The sequence below is a fragment of the Montipora capricornis genome, chromosome 5 (assembly GCF_036669925.1).
Source record: "Montipora capricornis isolate CH-2021 chromosome 5, ASM3666992v2, whole genome shotgun sequence".
Taxonomy (NCBI): Eukaryota; Metazoa; Cnidaria; class Anthozoa; order Scleractinia; family Acroporidae; genus Montipora; species Montipora capricornis.
This window is the reverse complement of record NC_090887.1, coordinates 20,401,116-20,426,427: the sequence shown is the minus strand read 5'-3', so window position 1 is coordinate 20,426,427 and position 25,312 is coordinate 20,401,116. Positions and strand designations below refer to the sequence as shown.

The 25,312-nt window shown below is 37.6% G+C and overlaps 3 protein-coding genes across 5 annotated transcripts in view; 1 reads left to right on the top strand and 2 right to left on the bottom strand.

Annotated features, from left to right (window-relative positions):
- LOC138049859 (uncharacterized) overlaps positions 1 to 9,205 on the bottom strand; it is a 66,101-nt gene extending 56,896 nt beyond the window's left edge. For all 3 annotated transcript variants that reach the window (XR_011132468.1, XM_068896321.1, XM_068896324.1), the window contains exons 1-3: positions 9,084 to 9,205; positions 4,033 to 4,178; positions 3,751 to 3,878 (exon numbers count right to left, since the gene is read on the bottom strand). The gene's annotated coding sequence lies outside the window, so the exon portion shown is untranslated. The remainder of the gene's footprint in view (positions 1 to 3,750; positions 3,879 to 4,032; positions 4,179 to 9,083) is intronic.
- LOC138049865 (endoplasmic reticulum resident protein 44-like) lies at positions 6,642 to 17,190 on the top strand. Its single transcript, XM_068896329.1, has 14 exons — positions 6,642 to 6,805; positions 6,966 to 7,041; positions 7,214 to 7,253; positions 8,035 to 8,104; positions 9,122 to 9,226; positions 9,567 to 9,683; positions 10,542 to 10,610; positions 11,226 to 11,272; positions 11,809 to 11,866; positions 12,508 to 12,739; positions 13,205 to 13,278; positions 13,475 to 13,542; positions 14,037 to 14,130; positions 15,201 to 17,190. Exons 1-14 carry the CDS (start codon positions 6,764 to 6,766, stop codon positions 15,405 to 15,407), a joined length of 1,299 nt encoding a protein of 432 aa, XP_068752430.1. The 5' UTR covers positions 6,642 to 6,763; the 3' UTR covers positions 15,408 to 17,190.
- Positions 17,191 to 18,850: 1,660 nt separating this feature from the next.
- The window catches only part of LOC138048486 (syntaxin-17-like), a 12,988-nt gene continuing 6,526 nt past the window's right edge, over positions 18,851 to 25,312 (bottom strand). Inside the window, exons 3-6 of the mRNA XM_068894671.1 lie at positions 24,264 to 24,471; positions 22,247 to 22,296; positions 22,063 to 22,149; positions 18,851 to 21,502 (exon numbers count right to left, since the gene is read on the bottom strand). Of these exons, the coding sequence (XP_068750772.1) occupies positions 21,278 to 21,502; positions 22,063 to 22,149; positions 22,247 to 22,296; positions 24,264 to 24,471 (570 nt within the window). The 3' untranslated portion in view covers positions 18,851 to 21,277. The remainder of the gene's footprint in view (positions 21,503 to 22,062; positions 22,150 to 22,246; positions 22,297 to 24,263; positions 24,472 to 25,312) is intronic.

Here is a 25,312-nt window from a genome sequence, read left to right as displayed (position 1 = left end):
TGAAGTTTTCATTTTCTTGCTGTTTGTGGTCGCCGGAAGCACGGGTAGCCTTAAAGCAAGGAACTGCTGCGGGTAGTTCGTGAATTGCACAGAGAATCTTATAAATCTTTGTTTCCATTGTGTTTTCTTTGTCAGTGAATAGATAAACTCAGTCATGTTCTTATTGAATGTCTTTTGTCACCGAACTCCGCTAATAATGGTACAATAGCATCGCATTATCTCAACGATTATCTGAAGAGCTAACTCTGCCGTTCTTCAAGTAAATAACGGTAAATTATTCATACTTGAGAGAGCGAGGCTACAACACCTGGCCTCGGTTGTTCAAAAGGTGGATAAACGCTATCCACCGGATAAATCACTATCCAGCGGATAAACACTAGCGAAACCCAATTGAGTTCTCCAGTGGATAGTGATTTATATATATCCAATGGATAGAGCTATCCATCCTTCAAACGTACCGGGGCCTGCCATTCTTTAGAACGTTATGGAATAGCAAATGAAAGATAGAGCTCTATATATATGAAATACATCATATATTGCACTGCGGGTATGAAATTAAATGAAACCATGTTGTCTCGCCTTGATGAGCGCAAATTTCTATTGCGTCGAGAAGCCTGAAAAATTTTCAGGACATCAACGGGATTTGAACCCGCGACCTCGCGATACCGGTGCGATGCTCTAACCAACTGAGCTATGAAGCCACTGACGTTGGGAGCTGGTCACTTCTGAGTTCACAAATTCCCGTGATAAGTAATTATGACTGAAAGATATATATATGAAATGTATTTCATATATATATCTTCAAATCCCGTTGATGTCCTGAAAAATTTTCATGCTTCTCGACGCAATAGAAATTTGCGCTCATCACTGCGAGACAACATGGTTTCATTTGGAATAGCAAATCTTACCTGTTATTCTAAGGGCACTTTCCATTTGACAGAACTGACCGGCCAGACCGGGCATTTTGGAGGAATAACTCTACAACGCCTTCAAATTAACAAACCTCGAGGATGATACATACTTTTCCATAAGAATGTGAGGGATTATCGTGCTAGTGTTCCTTCAAATTGTTGCATTCTCTTTGCAAAATGACGGGTCTGGCCGGCCAGTTCTGACAAAAGGAAAGCGCCCTAAGAGAAGTGACAAATGATGAATCACTTAGAAATACAGAAAGACCAGCTATCGTTTGATTACGATCAAAATTATTTTCAAGTATTTAGAACGCCAAAGCACCAATCGAACTGTAAGAGCTACAGCAAAGATTCGGAGGCGCCACAACTTTTCACTTTTGTTGAAAGTCCTTCTCCAGTCAGTGAGTAAACTGAACACTGAGTCCCGTAGTTGTTGTCGAGAGATGCTCAAAAGTGAGTGGTTAGGACTTTTTTTTTACTTTTTGATCCGGGAATGAGAGCAGACCAGATTGATTAAAGGTCGAAGCCAAATTTTTAACCAAACCCTCACAACGTGTATACTTCGAGTCCTATTGCTTACCAGAGGACTGTTGAATCGTCTAAAAGCTCACAAAAAGAGAACGATGCGAAAGTCCTAGCTGAGGCAAGAATCCAAGCAAGAGTTTGTAAACTATACCTCATGGAAAAAAAGAAAGCAAATAATCCTTTTCTAAATGACATTCCGAACAATGCGAACTTAAAGTTGCATTTCGCTCGCACTGAGTTGCCCTTAATGCCAGAAATTCATCCACTTTCTATGAAAAAGAGAGGACTAGTCAGGTACTCCTTAAAGTCAAGTTTGGCGAAATAATAATTAATTTGCTCTAGACTATTCGACAAGTTATTGTTGTCAAGGAGCAACCGTCATTGATCAATTGAAATGAAACAACAGATACTCCAGCTTTCGTCTACCAAGCGAACGTGTAACCAATGGCTTTAGACCTCAACCGTAGGATTTCTAAGCCGGAGGAAGGAAACAGCATGAACTCCGGAATAAATAATGAAAATGTTTTGGGGTAATCAGTTATCCGCTAGTTGTTCTGGGTGGATGGATTAATCCTCCGGAAAGACTGAATATTTGCATGAGTTGATTTGAATCAGTGGTTTTTCAAGGAGGTTCACGGTGAAGTAAGGTATATTACTCGAGATCCTTTTCGAGGTATGTCACCTTTGGCCAGAAAACCAGATAGCACACAGTTCTTTACAACCTTCAATTTTATTGGAAAGGTATAGGATGTAGTTCTATTGTATTTAGGATTAGACTTAACTGTTATCATTGGTATTGTTTGTGAACCAGTGAAGAGACCTCGTGTTGTGACAGCTGCGTCCTGACTTGAACGCCTTCCACCTGGGGTTACGTCCGATATCAGGATACCCAACAGGAGCTGGCCGGATTAGTGTTAAAACCTTCGACAAGATTCATGTCTAGATGTATTTTTATACGCAAACAATATTGCCAGTGTTACCAGATAAGAAGTCTTTGTAAGTTTTCTACCAGAGAATTTCATTTAATTTTGTAGAACCCTTTCACTGGTTTCTACATGACAGCACAATGATTATTCTATCTTGTTTATATATCATACAATATGGGCAAAACATTTTACCGTTTGGCCACCTTGTTTGGTGCCGTTTGATCGTGTTTGATTGTGTTTGATAAAATTTGAAGCCCATCAAACATTCGATCACACAACTCAAAACATTTTTTGTTCTCATATTTTGTTCGTTTGGCCAGCCGTATCAAACATGTTTGGCGCGCGCGCATGCGTTCCACGCTTGCTGAGCCGCCTTTTACGTATTTGTGACCCATAGTTCTTTGCTTGTGGAGTTTGATATGAGTTAGATCAAAAATGTTTTAACCGTTTGGCTACTCACTTCAACATCGATGTTGAAGTGAGTAGCATGTTTGGTCACCAAACAATGCCGGTTTGATGTTGTTTAAAACGCCAAACATTTCCCGTTTGACCAGGCCCTACTCACAAAGAGCAGTTATACAAATCAACGTTATTTGCTGTGTAAAACTCGAGAATAAATTTTGCCACGAAACGTGTTTTTGAATAAAAATAAACAATCCTTAAAATAAACCAGTTCTTTGTCTGAAAAATGAAATTAAGAAAAAAAACAAAACTGGGCAATTTTTGATACGAACCATTCATCTCATAGTAACTGACATGTTTTTGACACCCTAATTTGACCAAATCGCTGCTGTAGCAACGACATAGTTTCGATTCAGTTCTTCAAGCTAAAGCACTTTAAGATGAAAACACCAAATTGTTATGACTTCTAGTAACTTCTAATCAATTTCATCTAACATCAGCAAAGTCTAACGATTTCTTCCATTTTAGCTCAGGAAATTATTCTTCTCGTCCAACTTTTTCATGACTAGAAAATTTCATGTTAATCAAGTTTATTTTATCAGACTTGGAAGACTAAACCAAAGACTTGAATCAGAAGAAAGGCGTCCGTGGCTTTAGGAAACAGAAGCCAACAGCGAAAACCAAAACAATCAACCACGATTTGGTTCCTTGTCCAATACGAAAGAGCCTGTTATAAAGAGTCTCGATCAACACTCCCTAAATTAACGTAAACATAAAATGAAGTATCGCTATTTAATTTTCTCGGGTAATTAAATCAAAGAAAAATTCGGGAAAAAAGGTTCAATCTACTTTTCAAACTCCAGTTGTCTTAAACTGATTTCTTACAACCTAAAATTTGGAAATACTCAATTCCAAATTTTCTTGCCGCGCTTTTAAAAAGATACTCAAAAAAGTATGGCAAGAAAATAAAAACGTCTGCAACGTACCTTTACTGTTTTGCGTCTTAACCAGCATCAATATTTTAAACACCCTCGTTGGAGCTCTGTGTTCACAATATATTTTTGTACTTAAGATCACAAGTAAGCACCAATGGAAGCAGCTACTGTTCGGTTTTCTGCAAAAGAAGATGAAGTGTTTTTAAAAGGCATGTAATTACATCCAAACGAAATTTGACCAATATTCTGTTTCAGACCAAAGTTTATAAACTTCATGTAATAAATGTGTTATCTTAGTCTGGGAAAATAAAAGAGTAGTGATTTTTAGCTCACTTTTATCGAGTAGGAGACAAACGGGATCCTGCAAAAGCTGCTCCTCGAAGACTGCAAACGGGAGCTCTTCGCAGCGGCTCAAAAGGAAGCTGGAGATGCCTTAAAACTGACGAGGTTCTCAGTTAGAGCCGTTTTGAGCGTAAACCCTTCAGCGAATAAATGAAAAGAAATCAAAACAGTTTAGACTCGTGAAACATTTATGAACCTCCTTGGCTTGGCAAAACAGCAAGGGAGGGGAATTGAAAATCCAATGATAAGCCGTTCTATAACCAGCCAATGGATGTTTGAATTGAGTTATTAAGTTCAGACTCACCAATTACCCCCCAATAGATGGTAAGAATGCAGTAATCTAAATACAAAGATGAGAGATCGACTCTGATAAAAGAGGGGATTACAAGTTATAAGTCAATATTGCTCAGTCGGCGTGAACTCACTTAGCGATTACGAAACTAGACAGGGATGATGTGAACGAACGCGATTATTAATACTCAACTGCTGTGCTAAGTTTAAACACAAGGGCCAGAACTACTTGTCTTAAAAAAAAACACACCAAAAACTGTCTACGGTCAGGATTTTTTCTGGAGACAACGAGAAAGAAGAGGACTAAAGAAAAAAAATAAAAATACACTACCGGAAATGTCCCAAAACTGAAAACGAGTTTCAGCTAAGATAAGTCAAAGCATATAAAACTTTATAGTAACTCGAAAGCGAAAGGTCAAATGAATTCTAATTACTTTTCCTTTATTTGTTAATTTTCGAAAACAAATATCTGTAACTGAACACCCTCGTGTCAGTAGGAAGCGACGGTGCTGTGGAGCCAAAACCAGAAAATACCTTCGGAGTTCTTCGTCTGCAAGCAGATAAACTTAACTTATACAGTTGCAGACGCAAAACCTAAACTAAGAATTATATTATATTTTTCCATCGCTGTCACAAATTGGAGCGTTTATTTATAATTTACTTTTATTCATCATTCAGCTGCCAGCATATACAAACTTTCACTCGCGGTTAGAGTTCCGGCATGAACGCTCGTTTCCTTTTACCAGGAAACTCGTGTACTAAAAAGAAATTGAGCTTATCTAAGGACGCTTTCCATTTGACAGAACTGGCTGGCCAGACCGGGCATTTGGAAGGACTAACTCTACAATTAACGCTTTCAAATTAAGACACTTCGAGGAAGATATATAGGCTCCTCCAGAAGCCGGAATACGAGGGATTATCATGCAAGTGTTCCTTCAAATTGTTGCATTTCCCTTGCAAATTGACCGGTCTGGTTGGTCAGTTCTGACTAAAAGAAAGCGCTCTAAGATTCAGTTTCACTCTTACCTTAAATAGTGCATGTTTGAGTTGCTTCTTCAGAGATTTGTTAAAAACTGAACGCCATTAAAATTTCGGTTTTATAAGGCAGTGCTGGTGCAGGTAGCTGGATCATGAATGAACTGATCGGCGCTGCCGGTTGCCACAATTTCGCGCGATTTTTTTCTTTTTTTATATGACACTCTTCATAGTTTTGTCATATATATTTTCACGCGATTCTAGGATTTCTTTTGTTTACATATCACGTCAAAAAGAATCTGTAAAGTAGCCAGAAAAGAGGAAGAGTAAAGTGGCCTAAAGTGAATTTTATCCATTCCCATTATAGGTTAGGTGTTAATTTTAGTATATCCTGTTTTATATAATAATCCAAGTTATTCTCGCATTTTTATTGGTTCTTGCCTATGATCTATTAGATGACAGACGCACGATTGACATCACCATCAGCTTTTATGCGAATAAAGTTTAATTCTATATTATATAAAACAAATAGATTCCATGTTGCCGTGCGTCTGTTCAGTAATAGATCACAGAAGACGTCAAAATGTGGTAAGAACATCAGTGACACACTCGGCTATTGCCTCGTGTGCCACTTTTTTGTTCTTACCGTATTTTGACGTCATCTGTAATATATTACTGAACAGGTGCATGGCAACATGGAATCTATTTGTTACATTCATGTTTCATCTTGTTGACTTGAGGTTTCAACATGTTCTGGTATCCCTTCAAACTTTAGGTATTTCCGATTTCTCCTTCAAATTTGCACGTCGTAAAAAATTCCAGTGAATAACATCATAGTATATTTCAGCTCTAAAAATTATGCTAAAACAATTCTGCTCATTCCCCAGTCAATAACTGAAAATAATGGCAAAATGACAAAATATATATAATTTTCGTCTGTTCGGGCGTTTCTTTTTTTCCTCATTTACTTATTCATCCTGACCAAGAAATCCTTTAAGGGGGTAGTTTCTAAAGAAACCGTGGTACTGCATCAGTGGGGAAGTAGTACTCAAAAATTTGGTTTTATCAATGGAGTTGATAATGTAAATTGACCACCGTACTGTCAAGTTTTAGAATCCCTGTACGTTGGTCAATTTACATTATCAACTCCGTTGATAAAACCAAATTTTTGTGCAAAATTTCTTTTGCTACCTCTAGCTTTTGTAGAAAGAAGTAAGCTGAAAGACCGTTGCCAGAGAACGAGAAATATGGGTCAAGAAACGACTGAAAAAGACAACCAATCAAAAGGGATGTTAGATTGTTGCATTATTTTATGCAAATTTTTGAAAGTCGCCACATGTCGCATGCGCATAACAGGCCACTCACGTATTGCCGTGTCAGTCGACAAACCGGGAAAAATGAGTTATTTCTAGATCTTTTAGACAAATTAATTTAAGGTTTTTTTGTTGTCTTAAAGATGTGGAATCTGGTGCAGATGTGGCTTTTTTGCCTTTTAGTGGTACGGGCTTATTTTTGAATGTTTTGAACTTCTGTTCACGGAAATCGTTTGATCACTCGCCGGTAGTGACGATCAAGCTGGAGTCCACGTCTAAATCTATTCATGAATTTGTTAGTCATTTAAAATGAAAATAACCATCGATCGGAATTTACTTTTGCAGGCCTTTTTCCAATTTCATTTTTCGCTATCTGGCCATGTAGTGCAGCTTAACGGCCAAAACTTCGATCAGACTCTCGGTAAGGAAATTGATTCAAATTGTGTTTGGATATAGAGCTGTATTCATTTCATTTCATCTGCGTTGTATGCCATTGTTGATCTGGCCAGCTGACAGGGATTGTTGCTATCTATTTTCTGCTGCATTTTTGTTTTCGGCTTTAAGGTAACTCTTTTTGTCTTTTTCTCTTGTAGCCGAGAACAAGGTGGTTTTTGTCAATTTTTACGCAGACTGGTGAGCTAATAGTGTTGTTTTTTACCATTTTGTCTAATGATAATGATGATGATAACAACTTAGAGGCTTACATGTTTGTTCTTCTCCCGTTGATAACAAGTTTCAAATATCATTTACGCTTGTATTGACGCCCCTTGTTTTCATGGACTCTTTTATTCCCCCAGAATTAATAGCTAAAATCCCTAGTCATTAAAATGATCCCACTTTGAGTGATTAATGGGACATAGTTTTTTAGTGAGTGATTAACCCATTGACTCCTGGGGGCTACCCATGGATGAGTAAAATTGTCTGGCATTAGACAGAGTAAAATACTAAGTATGGCTTGTTTAGGCCGTTTTAGGGGTGAATGGGTTTTAATTGCTTATCCAGTGCTGTGCAGCCAACCCTACTCCATTTTAATCACTTTCCATTTATGTGCCAAGAATCAGCTTCTCATGTTTTTTTTAATTTGTTGTTTGTTCGTGGAACTTGTATGTATAGCATCTAAAAGACTGATTTTCATGCCAACGCCACTAAACTGGTTTCAAGATTTTAAGGGGACTCTTTTTGTGTAAAGGAAAGGTGAAAGTTTTTCCTTTGAGAGCACTTGAGACCCAAAGGTTGTCTCCATCTACTTTGTTGATACAGCAAGCTGCTTAACTTAGGCTCTTAATCCAATGTGCTTCCTACAGTACAAATACAAAGATAAACTGACAACAAAAAGTCAGATGTGAATGGAAATTGTAAAATTATACTTGATATTATTATCAATTGTGGTCAACTTTTTATTTTTACTTTGCAGGTGCAGATTTAGTCAGATGCTGGCTCCAGTTTTTGAACAAGCCTCCGACATTGTCAAGGAAGAATATCCGGTAAATTTTCAGTAGTACTGTCAATGCAACAAAACTTTAATTAAAGTACACCCAAATTGATGAATGTCTTTGATCTTCTTGGATGTGTCCTCCTAATCTCTTTGATAAAACATGTATTTTTTTTACGTCAGTACTTTTATTTTGCTGGCTGTGCCAATATTTTGGATAGCATTTACAAACTCTTGGCAATACTTTTTTATCTTATGACACTTTCTTGGCACATAGATGGTTCTTTCAATGCAAGTTTAAAATGTTGGGGTTAAGTTGTCGGCATTGGTGTCATTTTCCAACTTTTTGGCCAAATTTCTTCATCAAACAATGCTTAAGTTATGAAATATGTTATTCTCATCATAACTAACAAAAACTCGGGGCAAGAGGACTATTTTAATTAATATAGCTTGTTTTCATCTTGTTGACCTACGTTGTATTTTTAGCCCAAAGCATGGACTTTGTTACTTCAAATTTGTGTGCAGCTTATTTGCATGTAGTGAAAATTGAATGCAAGTTTGTGAAAGCACCAAAGAAAAGGGAAAAGGTTTTTACCCAGAGCACTCCAATACATGTAGCAGTGGAGAGTCTGTTATGCACATGGGTTTCACATTTAATGACTGTTACTTGTTCCTCAAAGTATAAAAATTTTGTAAATTCTTCAATTACATGTATTTACAATACAATACATACTTAATTGACCGTTCCCCCTAGGGGCTTTTCAGGGTGAAACACAATGAAACAACAGAACAGAACAACAACAACAACTGTTAAGAATCCCAACTGGCCAGAGGCAAACCAGTTGGCTATTTACTAGTGTAGCTGGGAAGTTGAACCAGGAACTACCAGGATCGAATTCAACGAGTGGTCAGAGCGGGTCTTGAACCGGGATCTCCGGATCTCAAGGCAAGCACTCTAACCACTGGGCCACAACAAGTAGTGCATCCATTGAGGCTGTGACAATAAATCCTACATGTACCATGAGAATCACCTGAAGATTCTTGTACTGTGTCTTCTGTTTCTTTGTAGAGTGGTGTAGTGATGGGAAGAGTGGACTGCGAAGCTGAACAGGAAATTGCACAAAGATTTCACATCACAAAATACCCAACGCTGAAAATGTGGAGAAATGCACAGGTAATGTATCACTTCATGCTGGCCTTTCTACAACATCTGTGTTTGTCTGTGTTTGTCTTACTCTAAGTTTGAAACAGTTCAAATCAGAGGGTGGCAGAAACAATGAAATTCAAAGAGGTATTTTTGCTGCATTACCTGTGCAGTTGGACCTGTACATTGGACCAAGCTGACCAGCAGCTGTGTGTTTTGAGTTTCGTTGGCATGTGGCATGGACGTCGCTAGTTTTTTATTTGCGTTTCACTAGATTACAAAAAAAAAAAACATTGTTGGAAATTGTCATTTGAAAAAAATAATGACAGGTTTTTTTCAAAGCAAGCTCTGTATTATTCTTCTTTTGCAGGTGACAAGAAGAGAATACAGGGGCCAGAGATCTGTTGATGCCTTCTCAAACTATATCAGAGAGCAAATGAGAATCAAAGTCCAGGAATTTCATACTCTTAGTGATCTCCATGTTGATGTAAGTACAAAAAGCATGGATGTCATTGTAGATGAGAGCTTATTAATTTTTGTGGAAAATTCCCATGAAGGAAGATATACATATATGAAGGCGTTGTTTCTCAGAATTATTCAATGGTTATAGAACTAGGTTTTTTGAAAATAGTTTTTGATTAATCTGAAGAATAATTTTATGGTAGCTTACAGTAATGCTACTGGGACAGGCTCTCCTCAGAATGGCAGAAAGGCCAGGGGTATTTATAATGGGAGTGATTTCAATATTGTGACCACTTTAAGTGTTACTAAGTAGAAATCCTAGTCAATTACATGTATGATGATACATGTATGTTTCAGTAATTACTCAAAATAGACCTTCAAAATTTTCCTTCTTGTTTTATCATTCATGTGTGAACTTCTTCATTCAAATAAATTTATTATTACCAACAGGCAAGTTTTTCAGAACAAGAGAGTCTGTCTGTATCTGTATTGTGTGTACAGCAACTTGGCCACAATGCAATCAGGCCCAAACCAAACATACCTGTACATTGTACCTGAACCTGCAGGAGGGTTAGGTTAGCTGTTCGCAAATAAGTGTACCCTAGGATAAAAGCATTTTCAGGTTCAAACATTCACAGCTTCCAATCTGAATGGGTCAATGAACCCAGCGCTAACAACTTGTAAGTCTGACTGAAGCTTTAACAGTTACACTGTACTATTCTCATAAATAATAAACCTCTTGATCATCAACTCAACCAAGGTAAACTTTGTTTCCAACTTTCCATGTATACAGCTACAGATGTTTTGATGTTGTCCAGCCATGTGTCTTTTGAGTACGGTATGTCAAAAACTGTGTCCTGTTTAATCTACTTTTCTCAAACAGACCTCTAAGAGAAGTGTCATTGCATACTTGGAAAGTAAAGAGAGTGATAGTTACAAGAATTTTGAGAAGGTACATTATGCACTGTATTTATTTACTGATTTTTCATATTTTATTTGAAGTGGCATACATTTTTTTCACAGCTCTACCCATACATATATATTATTTGCCAGCTGGGAGGTCTGTAAAGTGAAAAACTGTGACCTTGGTCACAGTTTTTCACTCTACAGACCAACCCTTAGCTGGTAAATAACTTATTTATTTTTTTCCTCTCTCTCCCCCTTCCTCTCTGAAATCACTTTTTTAATTGTTGACTCACACCACACTTGATAGCGAATACAGTATAAAGCAACTCACAAACTGAACGTTTTAAAGAGAAACATTTTTGTTTGAATTATATTCCAAACCTTGTCTAATACAAAGTAACTTCTGTATGTAAACAAATTTGTTGTCGAAAAAAATGGAAATTTAAGGCCATCACACAAGCTCACGCAACTAGCTAGGATTCCACCTGCCATGAGCGGGCCGGATGAGAAGATTCTGCCGGCTGCAAAAATCCAATCAGATTGCTGCAGATTTGTCGAATTTCACCCGCTCATGCATTGAGGAAAAAATAATGTACTTAACTTCACGAATCTCTCACCAAGTGTGGCAAACATACATTGTAATTTATTGTGTTTTTCTTAGGTTGCAGAGGAGTTTAGAGATGATTGCCAGTTCCATGTTGGATTTGGGTAAATAAATACCTCACTACCCTTGTTTTCTTGGGTTGTTATTTTTCTTCAATGCAATTAAATCACACTGGAAATGAGAAAAACAAGGACCCTTAACCCACATTTTGGCCCAAGAAAACAAGACCACATAATATTATTCCATCTCTTTGTAATAGACTCGAGCAGGGACCGCCTTATAATTATCATACCCAGCGATTGGAGATTCGTTTTTTATCTAGCTACAGTACATGTAGTATCTCAAAGAATTTAATTTGTCAGCCATGATCTAGTACAAAGAACACTCCACAACACTGGAAATTCCATTCCCTACTTTTTTTTGCAATACTGTGCTGTGGGTTATGAACATTGAAGGGTTGTTTTTCATTAATCTGTGAAGTCAGGCTTGCCACACCAAAGAATATGATCTACTAAGTTGGTCAGACATGGCACCTGTATTACAGTGTATCTAGACTGCGTCGCTTTGGTCCTGCCAATTATTATGTATAATGTAATATTTCCTGATGGAAGTTCTGATCAATGAACTGTTTCTCTTGCAGTGATGCATCTGCTAAAGAACGGCAAACTGGAGATAACATTGTTTTTAGACCACAAAATGTAAGAGCTGGAAAATTTCTAATTTTTCGTGAACCATTGTTAGTGCAATAGACTACGAGTAGTCTGTTTTTGTTCCTGAAATCCTTCGCGCTACAGAAAAAGTTAATTATGCAAATTAGGGAAAGAAACTGCTCGCAGGCTATTAGTGCAACACTCCAAGAAAATTGAGTAAATACCTAATAATTATTGTCACCGAAGCTATGGTCAGTCAAATAAAGTACATTGTACATGTATTTATAGGTTAAGTTAGAGGTTACCTGCCCGAGACATCCAGTAGCTTTTGATGTTGGCTGTCAGCTCCTTATGGGGGCTGTTATGGTTACTGATAAATCCCGGTAACCTACGTAGCTATGCAGACTGGCATCTGTTTCACTGTTAAGGGAAGTTAAGGGAAGAATGTAAAGAGAGGATGGTAGAAAGGATAAAACTGCACTGTACATTACGCATTCTTTACTCTTCCTTGTTAAGTCCTACAACACAGACCAGACTCTTCAACTCATCACCTTAGCACAAGGAACCCTAATGCATGGCTGTATCCAGCAGACCATTATAAGTGGTGTACAGTATACTCCTTGTTATGGACTTGATTTAATGCAAATATTCACATACTAAATTTAAATACTATTCACTACTTTTTATAGAAAGGTTCAGAAGCAGAGTTGATATATATGGGAGATCTTAACAACTTTGACCTGATGAAAACATGGATATCAGACAAGTGCATACCCCTTGTCAGGGAAATTACATTTGAGAATGCAGAGGAACTGACAGAGGAAGGTCTTCCATTTCTCCTTCTATTTTATCATCCTGATGACAGAGCTAGCATTGATTTGTACAAATCAGAAGTTGGGAAACAACTTATGCAAGAGAAAGGTAATGGGATTGAAGAGTATAGAAAAAATGGTATAGTCTTGTTTGTTTGTTTTTTTTTTTCAATTGGGCTTCCTTCATTTTCTGTGTGTATGAATATGGTGACAGGTACAGGTGTACCCTTATTCGGGCTCCCGGAATGTAGGAAATGCATTCTAAGAGGCCTATGTCAAATTTTTCCTGGGGGAGGATGCACATTGTCCATTCTCCACCTACTCTTCAGGTTTTGCCTCCTGCTAAAGTTTTTATTGAAAACCCTGGAGGTACCCACCTTGAATCAGAAGGGGTCAATATGTGGTCAGGACCACTGGATCTCCATTATTTTGTCCTTTGATGAAATGGGTCATGTCCTCAGCTTTGGTGGTTTTTGATCCTGGGTCTTGCCTCATCCCTGGAACTCTGAGCCAATCGTAACCCAACGAAAGCCTACCCATTTTGCTGAAATTACTGTTGGTAATATTTTTGCAGGTAGTATCAACTTTCTCATTGCTGATGGCTTGAAATTTTCACATCCATTGCACCATTTAGGAAAAGGACCAGAGGTAAATCCAAACAAGTGAATCACTGAAATGAAAAAGTGCATGAAGAATTTCTCCAAATCTTGGCTTTTGTGATTGTGTGTATGTGTATGTTTGAGGTGATATTTTGATACATACACCTGTAGGACTGATGTGTGACTTGCTTTAAAGTTTGTTACCCTTGTTGAAAGCATACTTTGTACATTTTATCCCTTCTCAGGATCTACCATTGATAGCTATTGACAGCTTCAAACACATGTATCTTTTTCCCAAGTTTGAAGACATCAAGTAAGTCGGCTACAAGTGGAAAGAAAAACACTGAAAATACATTAGAGGAAAACTTCGGATTTGAGGCATCAGGACCCAGTTGTTCAAACAATGGATAACGCTATCCACTAGATAAAAATAATCACTAGTACTCAGTGGATAAAGTCGTAGGGAAACCAATTGCGCTACCCAATCGATAGTGATTTATCCGGTGGATAGCATTATCCACCTTTTGAACAACTGGGGCCAGATCTTTCTTGGGTTTTATTGTTACTCACTCAGTACACAATGAACAGAAGGTATTGTGCAGCTGTACTTGTCCCTTTATCTCAACTAAAACTGCATGATCATGATCATCAGTCTTGTATTTTGTAGACAAGTGTATTCCAAATATACATTGAATTTCGTACATGTAAATGGTCAGTCACAAACTTAGGTTACATAATTATTGCTTTGGATATTACATTTTATCAGTTTCATATAATCACAGCTTTTGATGTTTTTTATTTGTACAGAACACCAGGAAAGCTTCAGAAGTTTGTGGCTGATTTGCATTCTGGAAAGCTTCACAGGGAGTTTCACCATGGACCAGATCCTGAAGAACAAACGGTAAGAATAAATTATACCCTGTACTTTATACAGTCTGTACATGTACATTAGTCACCATGCTTACTGCAGGAGCTGGTCATTATTACGTACTTGCCTGTGGAATGTACAAGACAAGAAACTCTGTTCACTTTCACCATGATTATCTGAATGAAAAATACAAAGGATCTACAGGATCTACAGTGTACATGTACGTGTATGATCAGTAAGTACCTCATGCCAAGTCATTAAAAAAGAAACTACTTAATGTCTGGCCACTGAAAGCAATGAGCCTCTCACACTGAACTACAGGTACATGTTACTGGAACACTATGTAAATTGTCTAAACCCTAACCAAGCAACTATCATCTCTCATGGAGAGCTGGTTTTTCTTATTCTCTTTAGGCTGCTGTAGTTTTTTTCATGACAAAACTTTCGCTAATTGTATTGGTGTAAATTCCTCTAACCAGATATACTGTTATTATAGTTGTTTCCTTCCCCTCATCGTGATTGATTTAACAAAGCTCCATACCTACATTGTATACTACCAGCATTATAACCAGCATTATTTACTGCACCTTTCAATAACATGCGGACTCTCGAACTCAAAGCTCAATCGACAAATGCGTTTTGCGCTACCGTCAATCAAATGTTCGGCGACTCCTCCCAGCTTCCGACTACTGTCGAGCGTGCAGTAATCAAATCAAATCGTTGAGCACAGTTCAGACAACATAGTTGGAAGCTGGGAGTAGCCGCCGAATATTTGATTGACTGTTGCGAAAAACGCATTTGTCGATTGACCTTTGAATTTTTTAGTCCGCATGTTATTGAAAGGCACAGTAAAAACATTGAAACACCAATCATGGACATGTCTGTGTCATTATGGTACCACACATGTACATGCAATAAATTATATTGACTTGCACACTGATGCACTATATTTTACAGTAACAGGGAGGAAAAGACAATGCTGTCTACTTTTCATACGATAATTTATGATTTATTTGTAATAACAATTACATGTAGCTGTGAGGAAATGTTTTTAAATGCAACCTCTTCTTACATGTATCTGAGGTTATAACCTGTATTTTTAGGGGACTCCAGATACTGACGATGCTGCTGCAACTGGAGTGGACACAGACAACACCGGCACAGAAACACAACCTGAAACAGACAAGCCAGATTCTAGAAAATCTGGCAGTGGATCAAGCAAGAAAGAACAGACCTCACCACCAGAAACAGTGTTCAAAAAGCTTGCACCAAGTTACAATAGATACACTTTACTTAGGGATGAATTGTGACAGTTGTGAACATTATTTTAATACTTGGCTGTAAATTTTTCAAACAATAGAACATGCCAGTCCATGCTACATGTATCTGCAAGAAGGATACCTTGCATTATGGAAAGAGAGAATGTCCCACCTTATGTGGGGTGGGATTATGGATGAAAGTTGGGATAGGGTGAAGAGTGTTTATAAAATCATTTTTTAGAGTTCTAATTTGAAAAAAAAACTCGACTGTTATTCCTTCCAGCTATAACACAATGTATGTGACCTCTCATGCGATGACTTACGGTCAGGCTTTTGTCAGGGCAGGTCAGTCATCTGTGTAAGGTGTGAGAATGACCTGAGTTTCCATCTGTCCACGTGCCATGACTGTGTTTAGCCATTTGCAGGGATACCACAAGGAACATTTTTGAGTGAGAGGACTGATCACATATATTGAAAGCAAAATTTTTATGAGTTCAAAATGTTGTCCAGGCTTCATTTGGTCATTTGGTTTATTTCCTTATTATTATTATTATTATTATTATTATTATTATTATTGTTGTTGTTGTTGTTGTTGTTGTTATTATTATTATTATTATTATTATTTTTATGTAGAATAATTTTTCCTAAATACACAAATTTCATCATAAAAGGGATGAGCTTGATAGCTTCAATTTTGTTTTACACGTACTTATTAACCAAGTTTGTTCACCTGGGCCTTCAGATACCTAACAAATGATTGACAATTTTACTTGGCTTAATTGCAGACGGAGTTGCTACCTAGTATTTTTGGTAAACTTGTCAGTGGCAGCCAGAATGTGTCATATCAAAATATGTTAGATGCTTTCAGTACCTCAGTGAAATAGAACTCTACTTAAAACGTTATGAAGTCATTCAGTTCAAAGCTGATAACAGAAAATTATGATTAACAAATAACATTGTCTGGCTGAGGCAGCAATGAACGGAACATCAATCTTTATAAAGAAGTAGGTTTTCAGAATAAAAACTAATATCCCCTGGTTGAAAATGTTCTTTTCACAATCTGTAGTTGTATTCAACAAGACCATGGATTACAAGGTCAACTAAGTGTACTCGAACAGGGGACGGCTACTCTAAAGGGTTTGTTTACAAAGACTAGTTCTATCATAGAGTTAAGCTTTGAAAAATTTTGGAAGTTGGAAACTCTTGAACTCTGTCATAACTTTACTAAAATGAGTATAATTTGAAAGTCAACCTCGACTCCTTTGATCATTATGAATGTTCAACACTATACATGTATCTCTGGAGTTATGGTTGAGATCACACCAGCGTTGCATCGATTACTAATATCATCACAGCAAAAGTCTGTTTCATGAGGAACTGGTTCGATGTTGTATTTTTTTTCCTGGTGCAACCAAGACATAGTTTTACAGCTGAAACCGGTTGAAATTAAAACTTAACAGTGCAAACATTGGTGTTAAATACCAGTTGAACCATATTCAGTAGTCATCATAATGGTCAATGCAAGCGATCGAAGCCTAACTTAACTAATGGTTAAAATTATAAACATTAACAAAATACTTGCAATGTACCCTTTCCCAAGGGTCCAAAAGCCCTCGATTTCAATATCATTGTTCATGAAGTCTTGAATTATTAATTTTTTTTTGGTGACTGAATTGCCTTTTTGGTACTCTTTGTGATTCAGAAGAGATTTGGGTCTCAGATTATTTATAAAATATGATAAGGGCTTGACTGCAGCATGACTCATTTATGTTAAACAACATCAAGGTGCATTAAAATAACCATAAGTGTCCTTTTAACTCTTTCACCCCCGAAACGGCCATTCTTAGTGTTTTACTCTTGTCCAACGTCAGACGATTTTACTTGTCAATGGGTTAACCCTTTCACTCCCAAGAGTGCCACACTGTCTAACACCTGACGATTTTACTCCTCAATGGGGAACCCCACGGGGGTGAAAGGGTTCACTCACCGAAAAACTATGCCCCATTAACCTTTTCACCCCTGAACCAGCCTAAACCGCCATTCTTAGTATTTTACTCTAACACCAGACGATTGAAACTCGTCAACTGGTTTATCACTCACTGAAAAACTGTGACATTACTTTGACTGCTGAACCAGCCTAAACCGGCTATACTTGGTATTTTACTCTGTCCAACGCCAGACGATTTTACTCGTCAATGGGGAACCCCTAGGGCCCAGTTGTTCAAAAGCTGATTAACGCTAATCACAGATCAAAAATTAACCAAGGAGTTTATTTCTCTACTGCCAAATGCTGTTCAACGCTGATATTCGGCAAAGTTTTACATTAGAAGAAGTTAATCTGAACAGAAAAACAAAAATAAGCAAAAGAAACTCCCACCAAAAAGTTGAAAACATATGAACAAAAGTTTACAGTAATCCTGGATTAAGTTAATCGGCCTTCAAACAACCAGGCCCAGGAGTTTAACTAATACCCCTTCAATCCTGAGAGTGAGATTTTACTCGTCAATAGGGACCACTTCGGAGACAAATGGGTTAAAAGGGGTAGTTCTTGCTTTAAGAAAATGTGTCATGGAAACAGAAGAGAAGTGTACAAGTTGCTCAAGGTATATTGGAGCAACTTCAGTCTACTGAATCCACTGACATCTGTGTCATTTGTCATCTGGACAGCAAGAACCTTTTGTGCAAGATGCTGCTGCACATTTCTCTGTACTAAAACCATTTTGATTTGCTTTTGAATGTAAATTGGAAGGGCTTGAACTTGATTGAAATGACACTTTTCCCACTAGGAAACCCCTTATGAGGGCTTGGTTGTTCCTATTCATGAACCAAAGGGCAAGCACAAACAACCCTTTCAGAATGCTCAAGTAGGTAAAGTGTGCTTTCGAGCAGAGTGGCCCATTAGGCCAGAGCTTATATCCCAGTTTCTGTTGCATGAAGCAACTAGGAGTACTTCTACTCCCCTCTGGATGTAATGCTAGTCCATCACAGGGTTACCCCCAGCATTAAATTTGCCAGTAGAGAGTGCACAGTGAGAGTAAAGTGTCCTGCCCAAGAAAACAACACAATGTCCCCGGCCAGGGCCCGAACCCGGACCAGTCGCACTAACCATGAGGCTACCACACCTCCCACATGCTCAAGTAGACAATAATATGTTTTTTTATCACTTACCATACCTTCCCCACAATTTATTGAGTGGGTGTTAGTCACTGATTTTTTTTTTACAATAAGAAAGTCGACCACATTTTTACAAAATGAAAGTGCCCCATTTCAGTAACTGTGGTTACACAAATTATCAGTCTTCACTCAAATGTCTCTTGGCAGAAACTAATTCCTGAAAATGGTCTTTGTGAGTCTATACAATTTGGCCATCCATCAGATGCTACAACAGAGCATGAAATTTGTTCAAGAGATCAAGGCATGTTAACAAAATGTACAGACATAGTTTGATATGCTCCTCCAGCATGAAGATTATTTGTAACTCACAGAGTAGCAACTCAAGACAAAACATATTTAATGTCTTCATCAGAGGTAATCTAAGGCTGAAAGAATAGTCCCTTTTTACTCAGTTATAAAAGTCCTTTCCTTTTACTAATAATTATTAACCTGTAACTTCAAGTTACAGCCCACATTTTTCCTGGTTCAAGTTTGCACTTAGGTCACAAATTTAATTGGAATGTTAAAAAAATGCTGCAATTCACACCATGGCCTGAGAAGTTACTGTTATAATGTAACAAGATTTCTTACATCTCTTGATGATTGAAATTTACAGGAGACCACCCATGAAGACAAGTGGGTGGTAAATGGAATATGGCCCATTATAATTATTAGGGAGCTTTATAAGCACACTATATTTTTGTTGAGCGAATGGCAACCGCAAGTGAGTTGTTTTCCCTTTTAAACTGTCTACGCACAACCACATTTTTATATTGTGGATCAGTATCCTTTCTCCATTCAAGATTTGTCTAAAAATCTAGGAGACACTACTGTCCTGGGCCCGGTTCCTCGAAAGCCGATTAACTTAATCCAGGATTAGCGTAAACTTTTGTTTCTCGTTTTCAACTTTTTGGTGAAAGTTTCTTTTGCTTATTTTTGTTTTTCAAGATTGATGTCTTCTCATGTAAAGTTCTGCCGAAAATCTGCGTTGGACAGCATTTGGGAGTAGAGAAATAAACTGCTTGGTTAATTTTTAATCTTAGATTAGCATTAATCGGCTTTTGAGGAACTGGGCCCTGGTATGCAAAATGTGCACTTCCAGTTGCAGCCCACGTCTCAAAAATATTAATGTCACGTGCTTTAGCTCCCTACTGACTGGTCATAACGTGCACTTTTACACTAAAGAGCAACTTTTCCCAATTTTACTGTCTTACACCAGATGATTTTATTAGTCAATGGGGAAACAGCCTTGGGGAAGATAGGGTTAAAGTTCACTAATTCTAGGTTCTTCTAATTTAATTTTAAGCAATATCAATCTTATTAATATTTTATACATTAATACATTATTATAAATAAAATTTTTATGTTTGGCAGCTTTTCTAATGCTAGTCTAAAAATACATTAGGTTTAAATAAAAAATATTATTGGCCTTTTTTCACAGAGAAGATGCAGTTACAGTGCTGTGGCAATACGATTAGTTTCCAGAAACTCCACTCAAAGAATTTAAAACAAGTAATCAAAGAAAAAAGTAAATGCTTTGTTTATAGTGGAAGTGCACTTAGCTATCAAAATCGTTCACAAGCACCCCACTTTTAATAACGTGAAAGAAACAATTATTTAAACTTAGAAATATGATTAAGAACCCCAACTGGCAAGAAGCAACCAGTAGACTATTTACAAAGCATGGTAGAGACAACCGAAAGTAAATCCAAACCAGAGGTTAGAGTGGGATTTGAACATGGGACAACCACAACCGCAAGCAAACCCAATGCCCTAACCACTGGACCACCACTAAGTTGACACAATTTCAATGTTCCAACTGACCCCTGAAGCAGATTAGTGGGCTTTTTCAAAAGACTAAGAAATCTAATAATAAGGTTGCCCACAGTACATGTACAAGTACGTTTTTTGCAAATGTTGGTTGTGTAGCACTTATATTTGAATAAACTTAACTGATGTGAGTGTAATGTGAAGTGCTAAGTTTCTACCCCATATAAACCACGTGGGCGTTAGCCCTACTAATGGTAATGGGCCCACACAAGGACAGAGAAAAACTCTGATCAGGGTCGGAATTGAACCCACGACCTTCAGGTTAGATCACTGCTGCTCTACCGACAGGGCTACAAGGTGAGACGGGAGCAGGCCGTGGGAACTCAATTCCCACCCTGGTCAGAGTTTTTCTCTGTCCTTGTGTGGGCCCATTTCCATTAGTAGGGCTAACGCTCACATAGTTCATACATGTATGGGGTACAAACTTAGCACTTCACATTACACTCTAATCAGTGAACACAGTAAATGTACCCTGTCATTTTGTCGCATTTGTGTGGATGATCAAGGCATCCCCCAACTTGTACTATTTGGGTTTGTAATAAAAACTAAACTTAGTACTAAGGGTGGGGCAAAAGGAAAGATCTCATTTCAGTTTGTCCTAGATCAGTCTCTGCCCCACTATCTCCCTGCTCTGTATTTGACTCTGTGCAGGTTAGGGTTGCAGGTCAATGTTTTACCATAATTGAAAACAACCCAGACCTTTACAAAAATGCTAACCTTAGGCTTAAACATTATCTAAAGCATAGTGTTAAGGTCTGATAGGTCTGACTTGTTTCAGCTATGGCGAAACAATGACCTGCAACCTGCAGTTTTACACCCTCTACTCTATCTCCAATATTAGGTACACAACGCAAAGAACATTTTCAAAAATTACATTGTGGAAATATGGAAATATAAGGGGGTAAGGGGGAGGGGGGGTGGGGACTGTACAGACTCCTTCACTGAGATTTGTCCTTATTCGAACTTAAGTTTTCAAGCTGTATGTCAGTAACATCATCATTCTTCTTTTTAACATATTTTCCACCAAAAAAGCCAAGCACCCCTCCCCCGACAGCAACAGCAGCTCCTGCCTTGATACCCACAGCTAGTCCCACAGGACCACCAAACAGTCCACCTACAGCAGCACCAATGACAGGATACGTAACAGCTTTTAACTTGTTGGCCTGAAATATAAAATGCACAGCACTAAAAAAGTGAAAATGTCAATGATAACACGAAAAATATATAATTATATAATTATTATTCATTTTCTGGATAAAGACAGTCAGTGGAATTTTGTAAAGATTACTAAAATTGTTCAAGCTTGAGTTGTCCATTAGGCTCGATTTCCGCCGCTCTCTCGAGTCCGCGTGCCGGGGGTTGGAGCGCGGGCTCAGTTTTCCGAAACAGCGGACTGGTAATCGAGCCTAGTTGTCCATGCTTCTCAACAAAAGTCAAGATTAAAAACTTTTAATTTTTCCAGCCTGGAAAAAAATAACAAAAATAAACCATTTTTGAACGAGACATAAATATAAAGGAGGCTCTTAATGAGAGTTCAGATATCCCCAAGTAAATTTTTGAAGGGGGTTGTCAGAGAGTAGGAAAGTGTTGAAAGGATGACGTACAGTAGTGAGGGTTATGGAAGGCAAAAGGGATGAAGGATGGAAAGATCTACTTAGCAGTGCCAAAATTGTGGAAGAACAGTCAATGTGGTTTTTAAACTCTGAAAAAAGTAAAGTCTTACCACCCCTAAAAGGTTGACACCCTCCTCCACGTTAACTTGAGCATGTTCAATGTTGTTTTCAATGGAGTCTATCACTTCTTGCTGCTCCTAAAGGTTTTTAAGTTTAAAGTTCAGGTAAAACGCGAATGAACATTCTGCATCACTTGTGATCTAAATGATTTTTACATCAAGTTAATTCACTTACATGCACTAAAGCTGAAAGTCGTGAATCAGTTCGTTTAACTCCAACAGCCCCTATTTAAAAAAATGCACAGTCACAAGTGCGTCAATGGGAATAGTAAATATTACCCTGGACGTCCTTTAAGCCAACATATCATATAAAAATAATATTACATAATATTGCCACACATATATAATCTTAGATAATTTACTCCACAGTGGTGAGAAGAAGTGAATTTTATGTTTGCATGGCAAGAACAATATCTGGCAAGTGAGCTGTTGTTCTTGCCATAAATTCATATCTTCGAGCTAAAATGTAATTTTCTTTTATTATATCGACAATAATTTAATACAAATACTGGGTATTAAATACAAACAAAAAAGGCAGAAAAAAAAGGCGGGAATGGTGACGTCCGTCATTGCTTAATATGACAACTCATGTTACATACGAAAATACTCCCCTCGGTTCCCAGATGTAGTCGTCACATTAATTATAAGAGTGTTTTAGTTCTCAGTGAAACACCCCTGTCCATACATGTATAATAGGAATTAAATAATATGAAGCACCCCAAAAAAATAAACAATTTAAAAGGAATACCGGTTAACTCAAGGACAATTAAGACACTTCAGCATCATCTTATGTCTGAGTATAACTATTAAACGTCAGCTGATTGTCTGCTTGCATGTTTAAAGTATCCTCCTTTCCTTGATCAATGGCATTTCATAAATCAGGCACTTTAACTAATGGAGCCTCTGCATCTTTGCAAGATGTGGTAAATTGGCTCATGTATACCTATTTGGTTGGTGAAGACTGTGATATTCTGGGAGATGTTCACCAACAGCAGAGTATCACATACAGGAGCTGACACCTCTTTTGATGCATTCATGATTATGAAACTGTTCATTTAGTTGAGATTGTTTTAATTTAATCAAAATTGCTCATTTTCACACTTCAATAACTTGCATTAAAGTGCCTATGAAGTGAAAAATATCTTTTGCTTACCTTTAAAGACCTTTCAAAAGATGTTCAAAGAATGGTGTTTTCTATTTTGGAATACGTTCTTTTATTCCAGAGATATTCAAGTTTTTAAACAAAACTTGATGACTTCACAAACACTGCAAATGATTGTAATGAATCACAAAATTGAGAATATCTCCAAAATATTGCATGGGTGTCGGTCAGCTGTAATTTTTTAACAAAAACTTGAATATCTCTGGAACAAAAGAAGAATTCCAAAATAGAAAACACCATTCCTCAAATACGCAAAAGATATCTTTTACATCATAGGCACTTTAAATTTTAATAATGACTGGTGTCAAAGAACTCTCAAATGTTCTGCTCTCCTGTTTGGAGTCCTTTTAAAAAGTGTTTTGCTATGATCTTCTATGATCAAATCAAATAACAACTTACAGACCTTATTTAAAGAATCCCAAGAAGCTTGTGCATCTTCCTCTACAACAACCTGTGACTGGATATGCAGGCTGAGAGCTATTACTTGACTCTGTAACATCCAGGCCCTGTGCTAGATATTATCCAACAGAAATAATTCAGCACCAATAACACAAATCTAATGTACAAGTAGGTACCTAATGATCCACAAACACCGTGGCCATCTCACACACTGTCATTATTCATCACTTCCCCCCCCCCCCCCCCCGCGAATAACTAGGAAGTTTAAATTATGACACAATCGATCATTATCATCATCAGTTTATCATCATTCACTTGCTCCTCTCCACAAGATGGACACTGAATGTTGACAACTGTGGTAAATCACTATCAAAAGGATATGAGCACTTGCCAAAACCAATCTCATGATTGTGTTATTCATTGGATTGTGATCATTTATCTATTCAATAGCATTACATGCATTGACCCCTCAAAAACTGGGACTTACATGGTGTCTAAATAAGAAAAAAGTTGAGTTTTACAATACTTAGTGGCTATGCAGACACAGTAAGAAATTTTCTTAACTTAATACCTGTGAAACTTAGATACTCAAAACAAAAATAACGGTATTCTATTCAAGAAATGAAATTACCAGAATTCCTGTCTTTGGCAAAAGGCATTCTTTTAGGCTCTTTGTTCAGTTTTTCATGTGTGTACATCTGTTGAACTTCGCGAAATGAGTTTACCCCAGCCTTTACTTCATCTTGCAGTGCCTTGATTTGCTCGTCAAACTGTGGCAAATCTGAGTGCTGTATTTGATTCCTTGTGTTCTCAATTTCTTTTACTTGGGCTTTTAGTTGCTAGAAAAAGAGCAATATTACTTCTGAATATAAACTTAACTTCATATCAACAAGATTAAAAGGATCAATACTTAACAACTATTCACCAAAGTGGAGGTGGCTGCAGGTGGTGGATATTTACTGACCCGCGAAACAGCAAGGTAAAGTAGCCACCGATGCTGAAGTGATAGTTCTTTTAGTATAAACTAAAACAGTGAGATAATAAAATTAGCACAAAAAGATGACTAATTTATTTTTTCCTGCACAGATTACAACATTTTCGGCACAAATCCCGCGCAATTTCGGCGCAGGTGAAGAGCTAAAGGATATCTGGAGTTTGAGTGGCCATGCAATCAGAGCGCAAGTTTTTCAATTCTATCCACTATTTTAGTATCATTCTAAATCATAATAACAATAATTTATTGGATAAGTCAGGACAGCGGCAGTCAAAGGAAACAACATGTAGGTCCACTTCAAAAACTAGTCCCAGCTTTAATAAAAACCTTGTGCCTAAACCGGCCAGCACGCTTTTACTTGTCAATGGGAAACCCCTGGTAGTCAATGGTGTTATAAATCACCCGTCCTCCTAAGAGTGACACCTATACATTTTACTCATTCTAACACCAACGATTTTACTTGTCAATGAAGGCCTCTTCAGGATGAATTGGATAACAACACGTAAGTCCACTCAAAAACTATGTCCCCTTAACCCTCTCCCTCCTAAGAGTGGCACCCCTGTAGATTTTACTGTGTCTACTAACGCCAGACGATTTCTACTTGTCATTGTGGGTCGCTTCAGGGAGGAAAGGGTCAATGTTTACTTTAAAAAAAAAGGAAAAGTGGTAAGAAAACTACAACAACA

Coding starts and splice junctions, on each gene's coding strand:
- LOC138049865 (XM_068896329.1), top strand. CDS start 6,764: ATGTGGAATCTGGTGCAGATGTGGCTTTTTTGCCTTTTAGTG. Junction 7,042..7,213: donor AAACTTCGATCAGACTCTCG/GTAAGGAAATTG, acceptor TTTCTCTTGTAG/CCGAGAACAAGGTGGTTTTT. Junction 14,131..15,200: donor CAGATCCTGAAGAACAAACG/GTAAGAATAAAT, acceptor CTGTATTTTTAG/GGGACTCCAGATACTGACGA.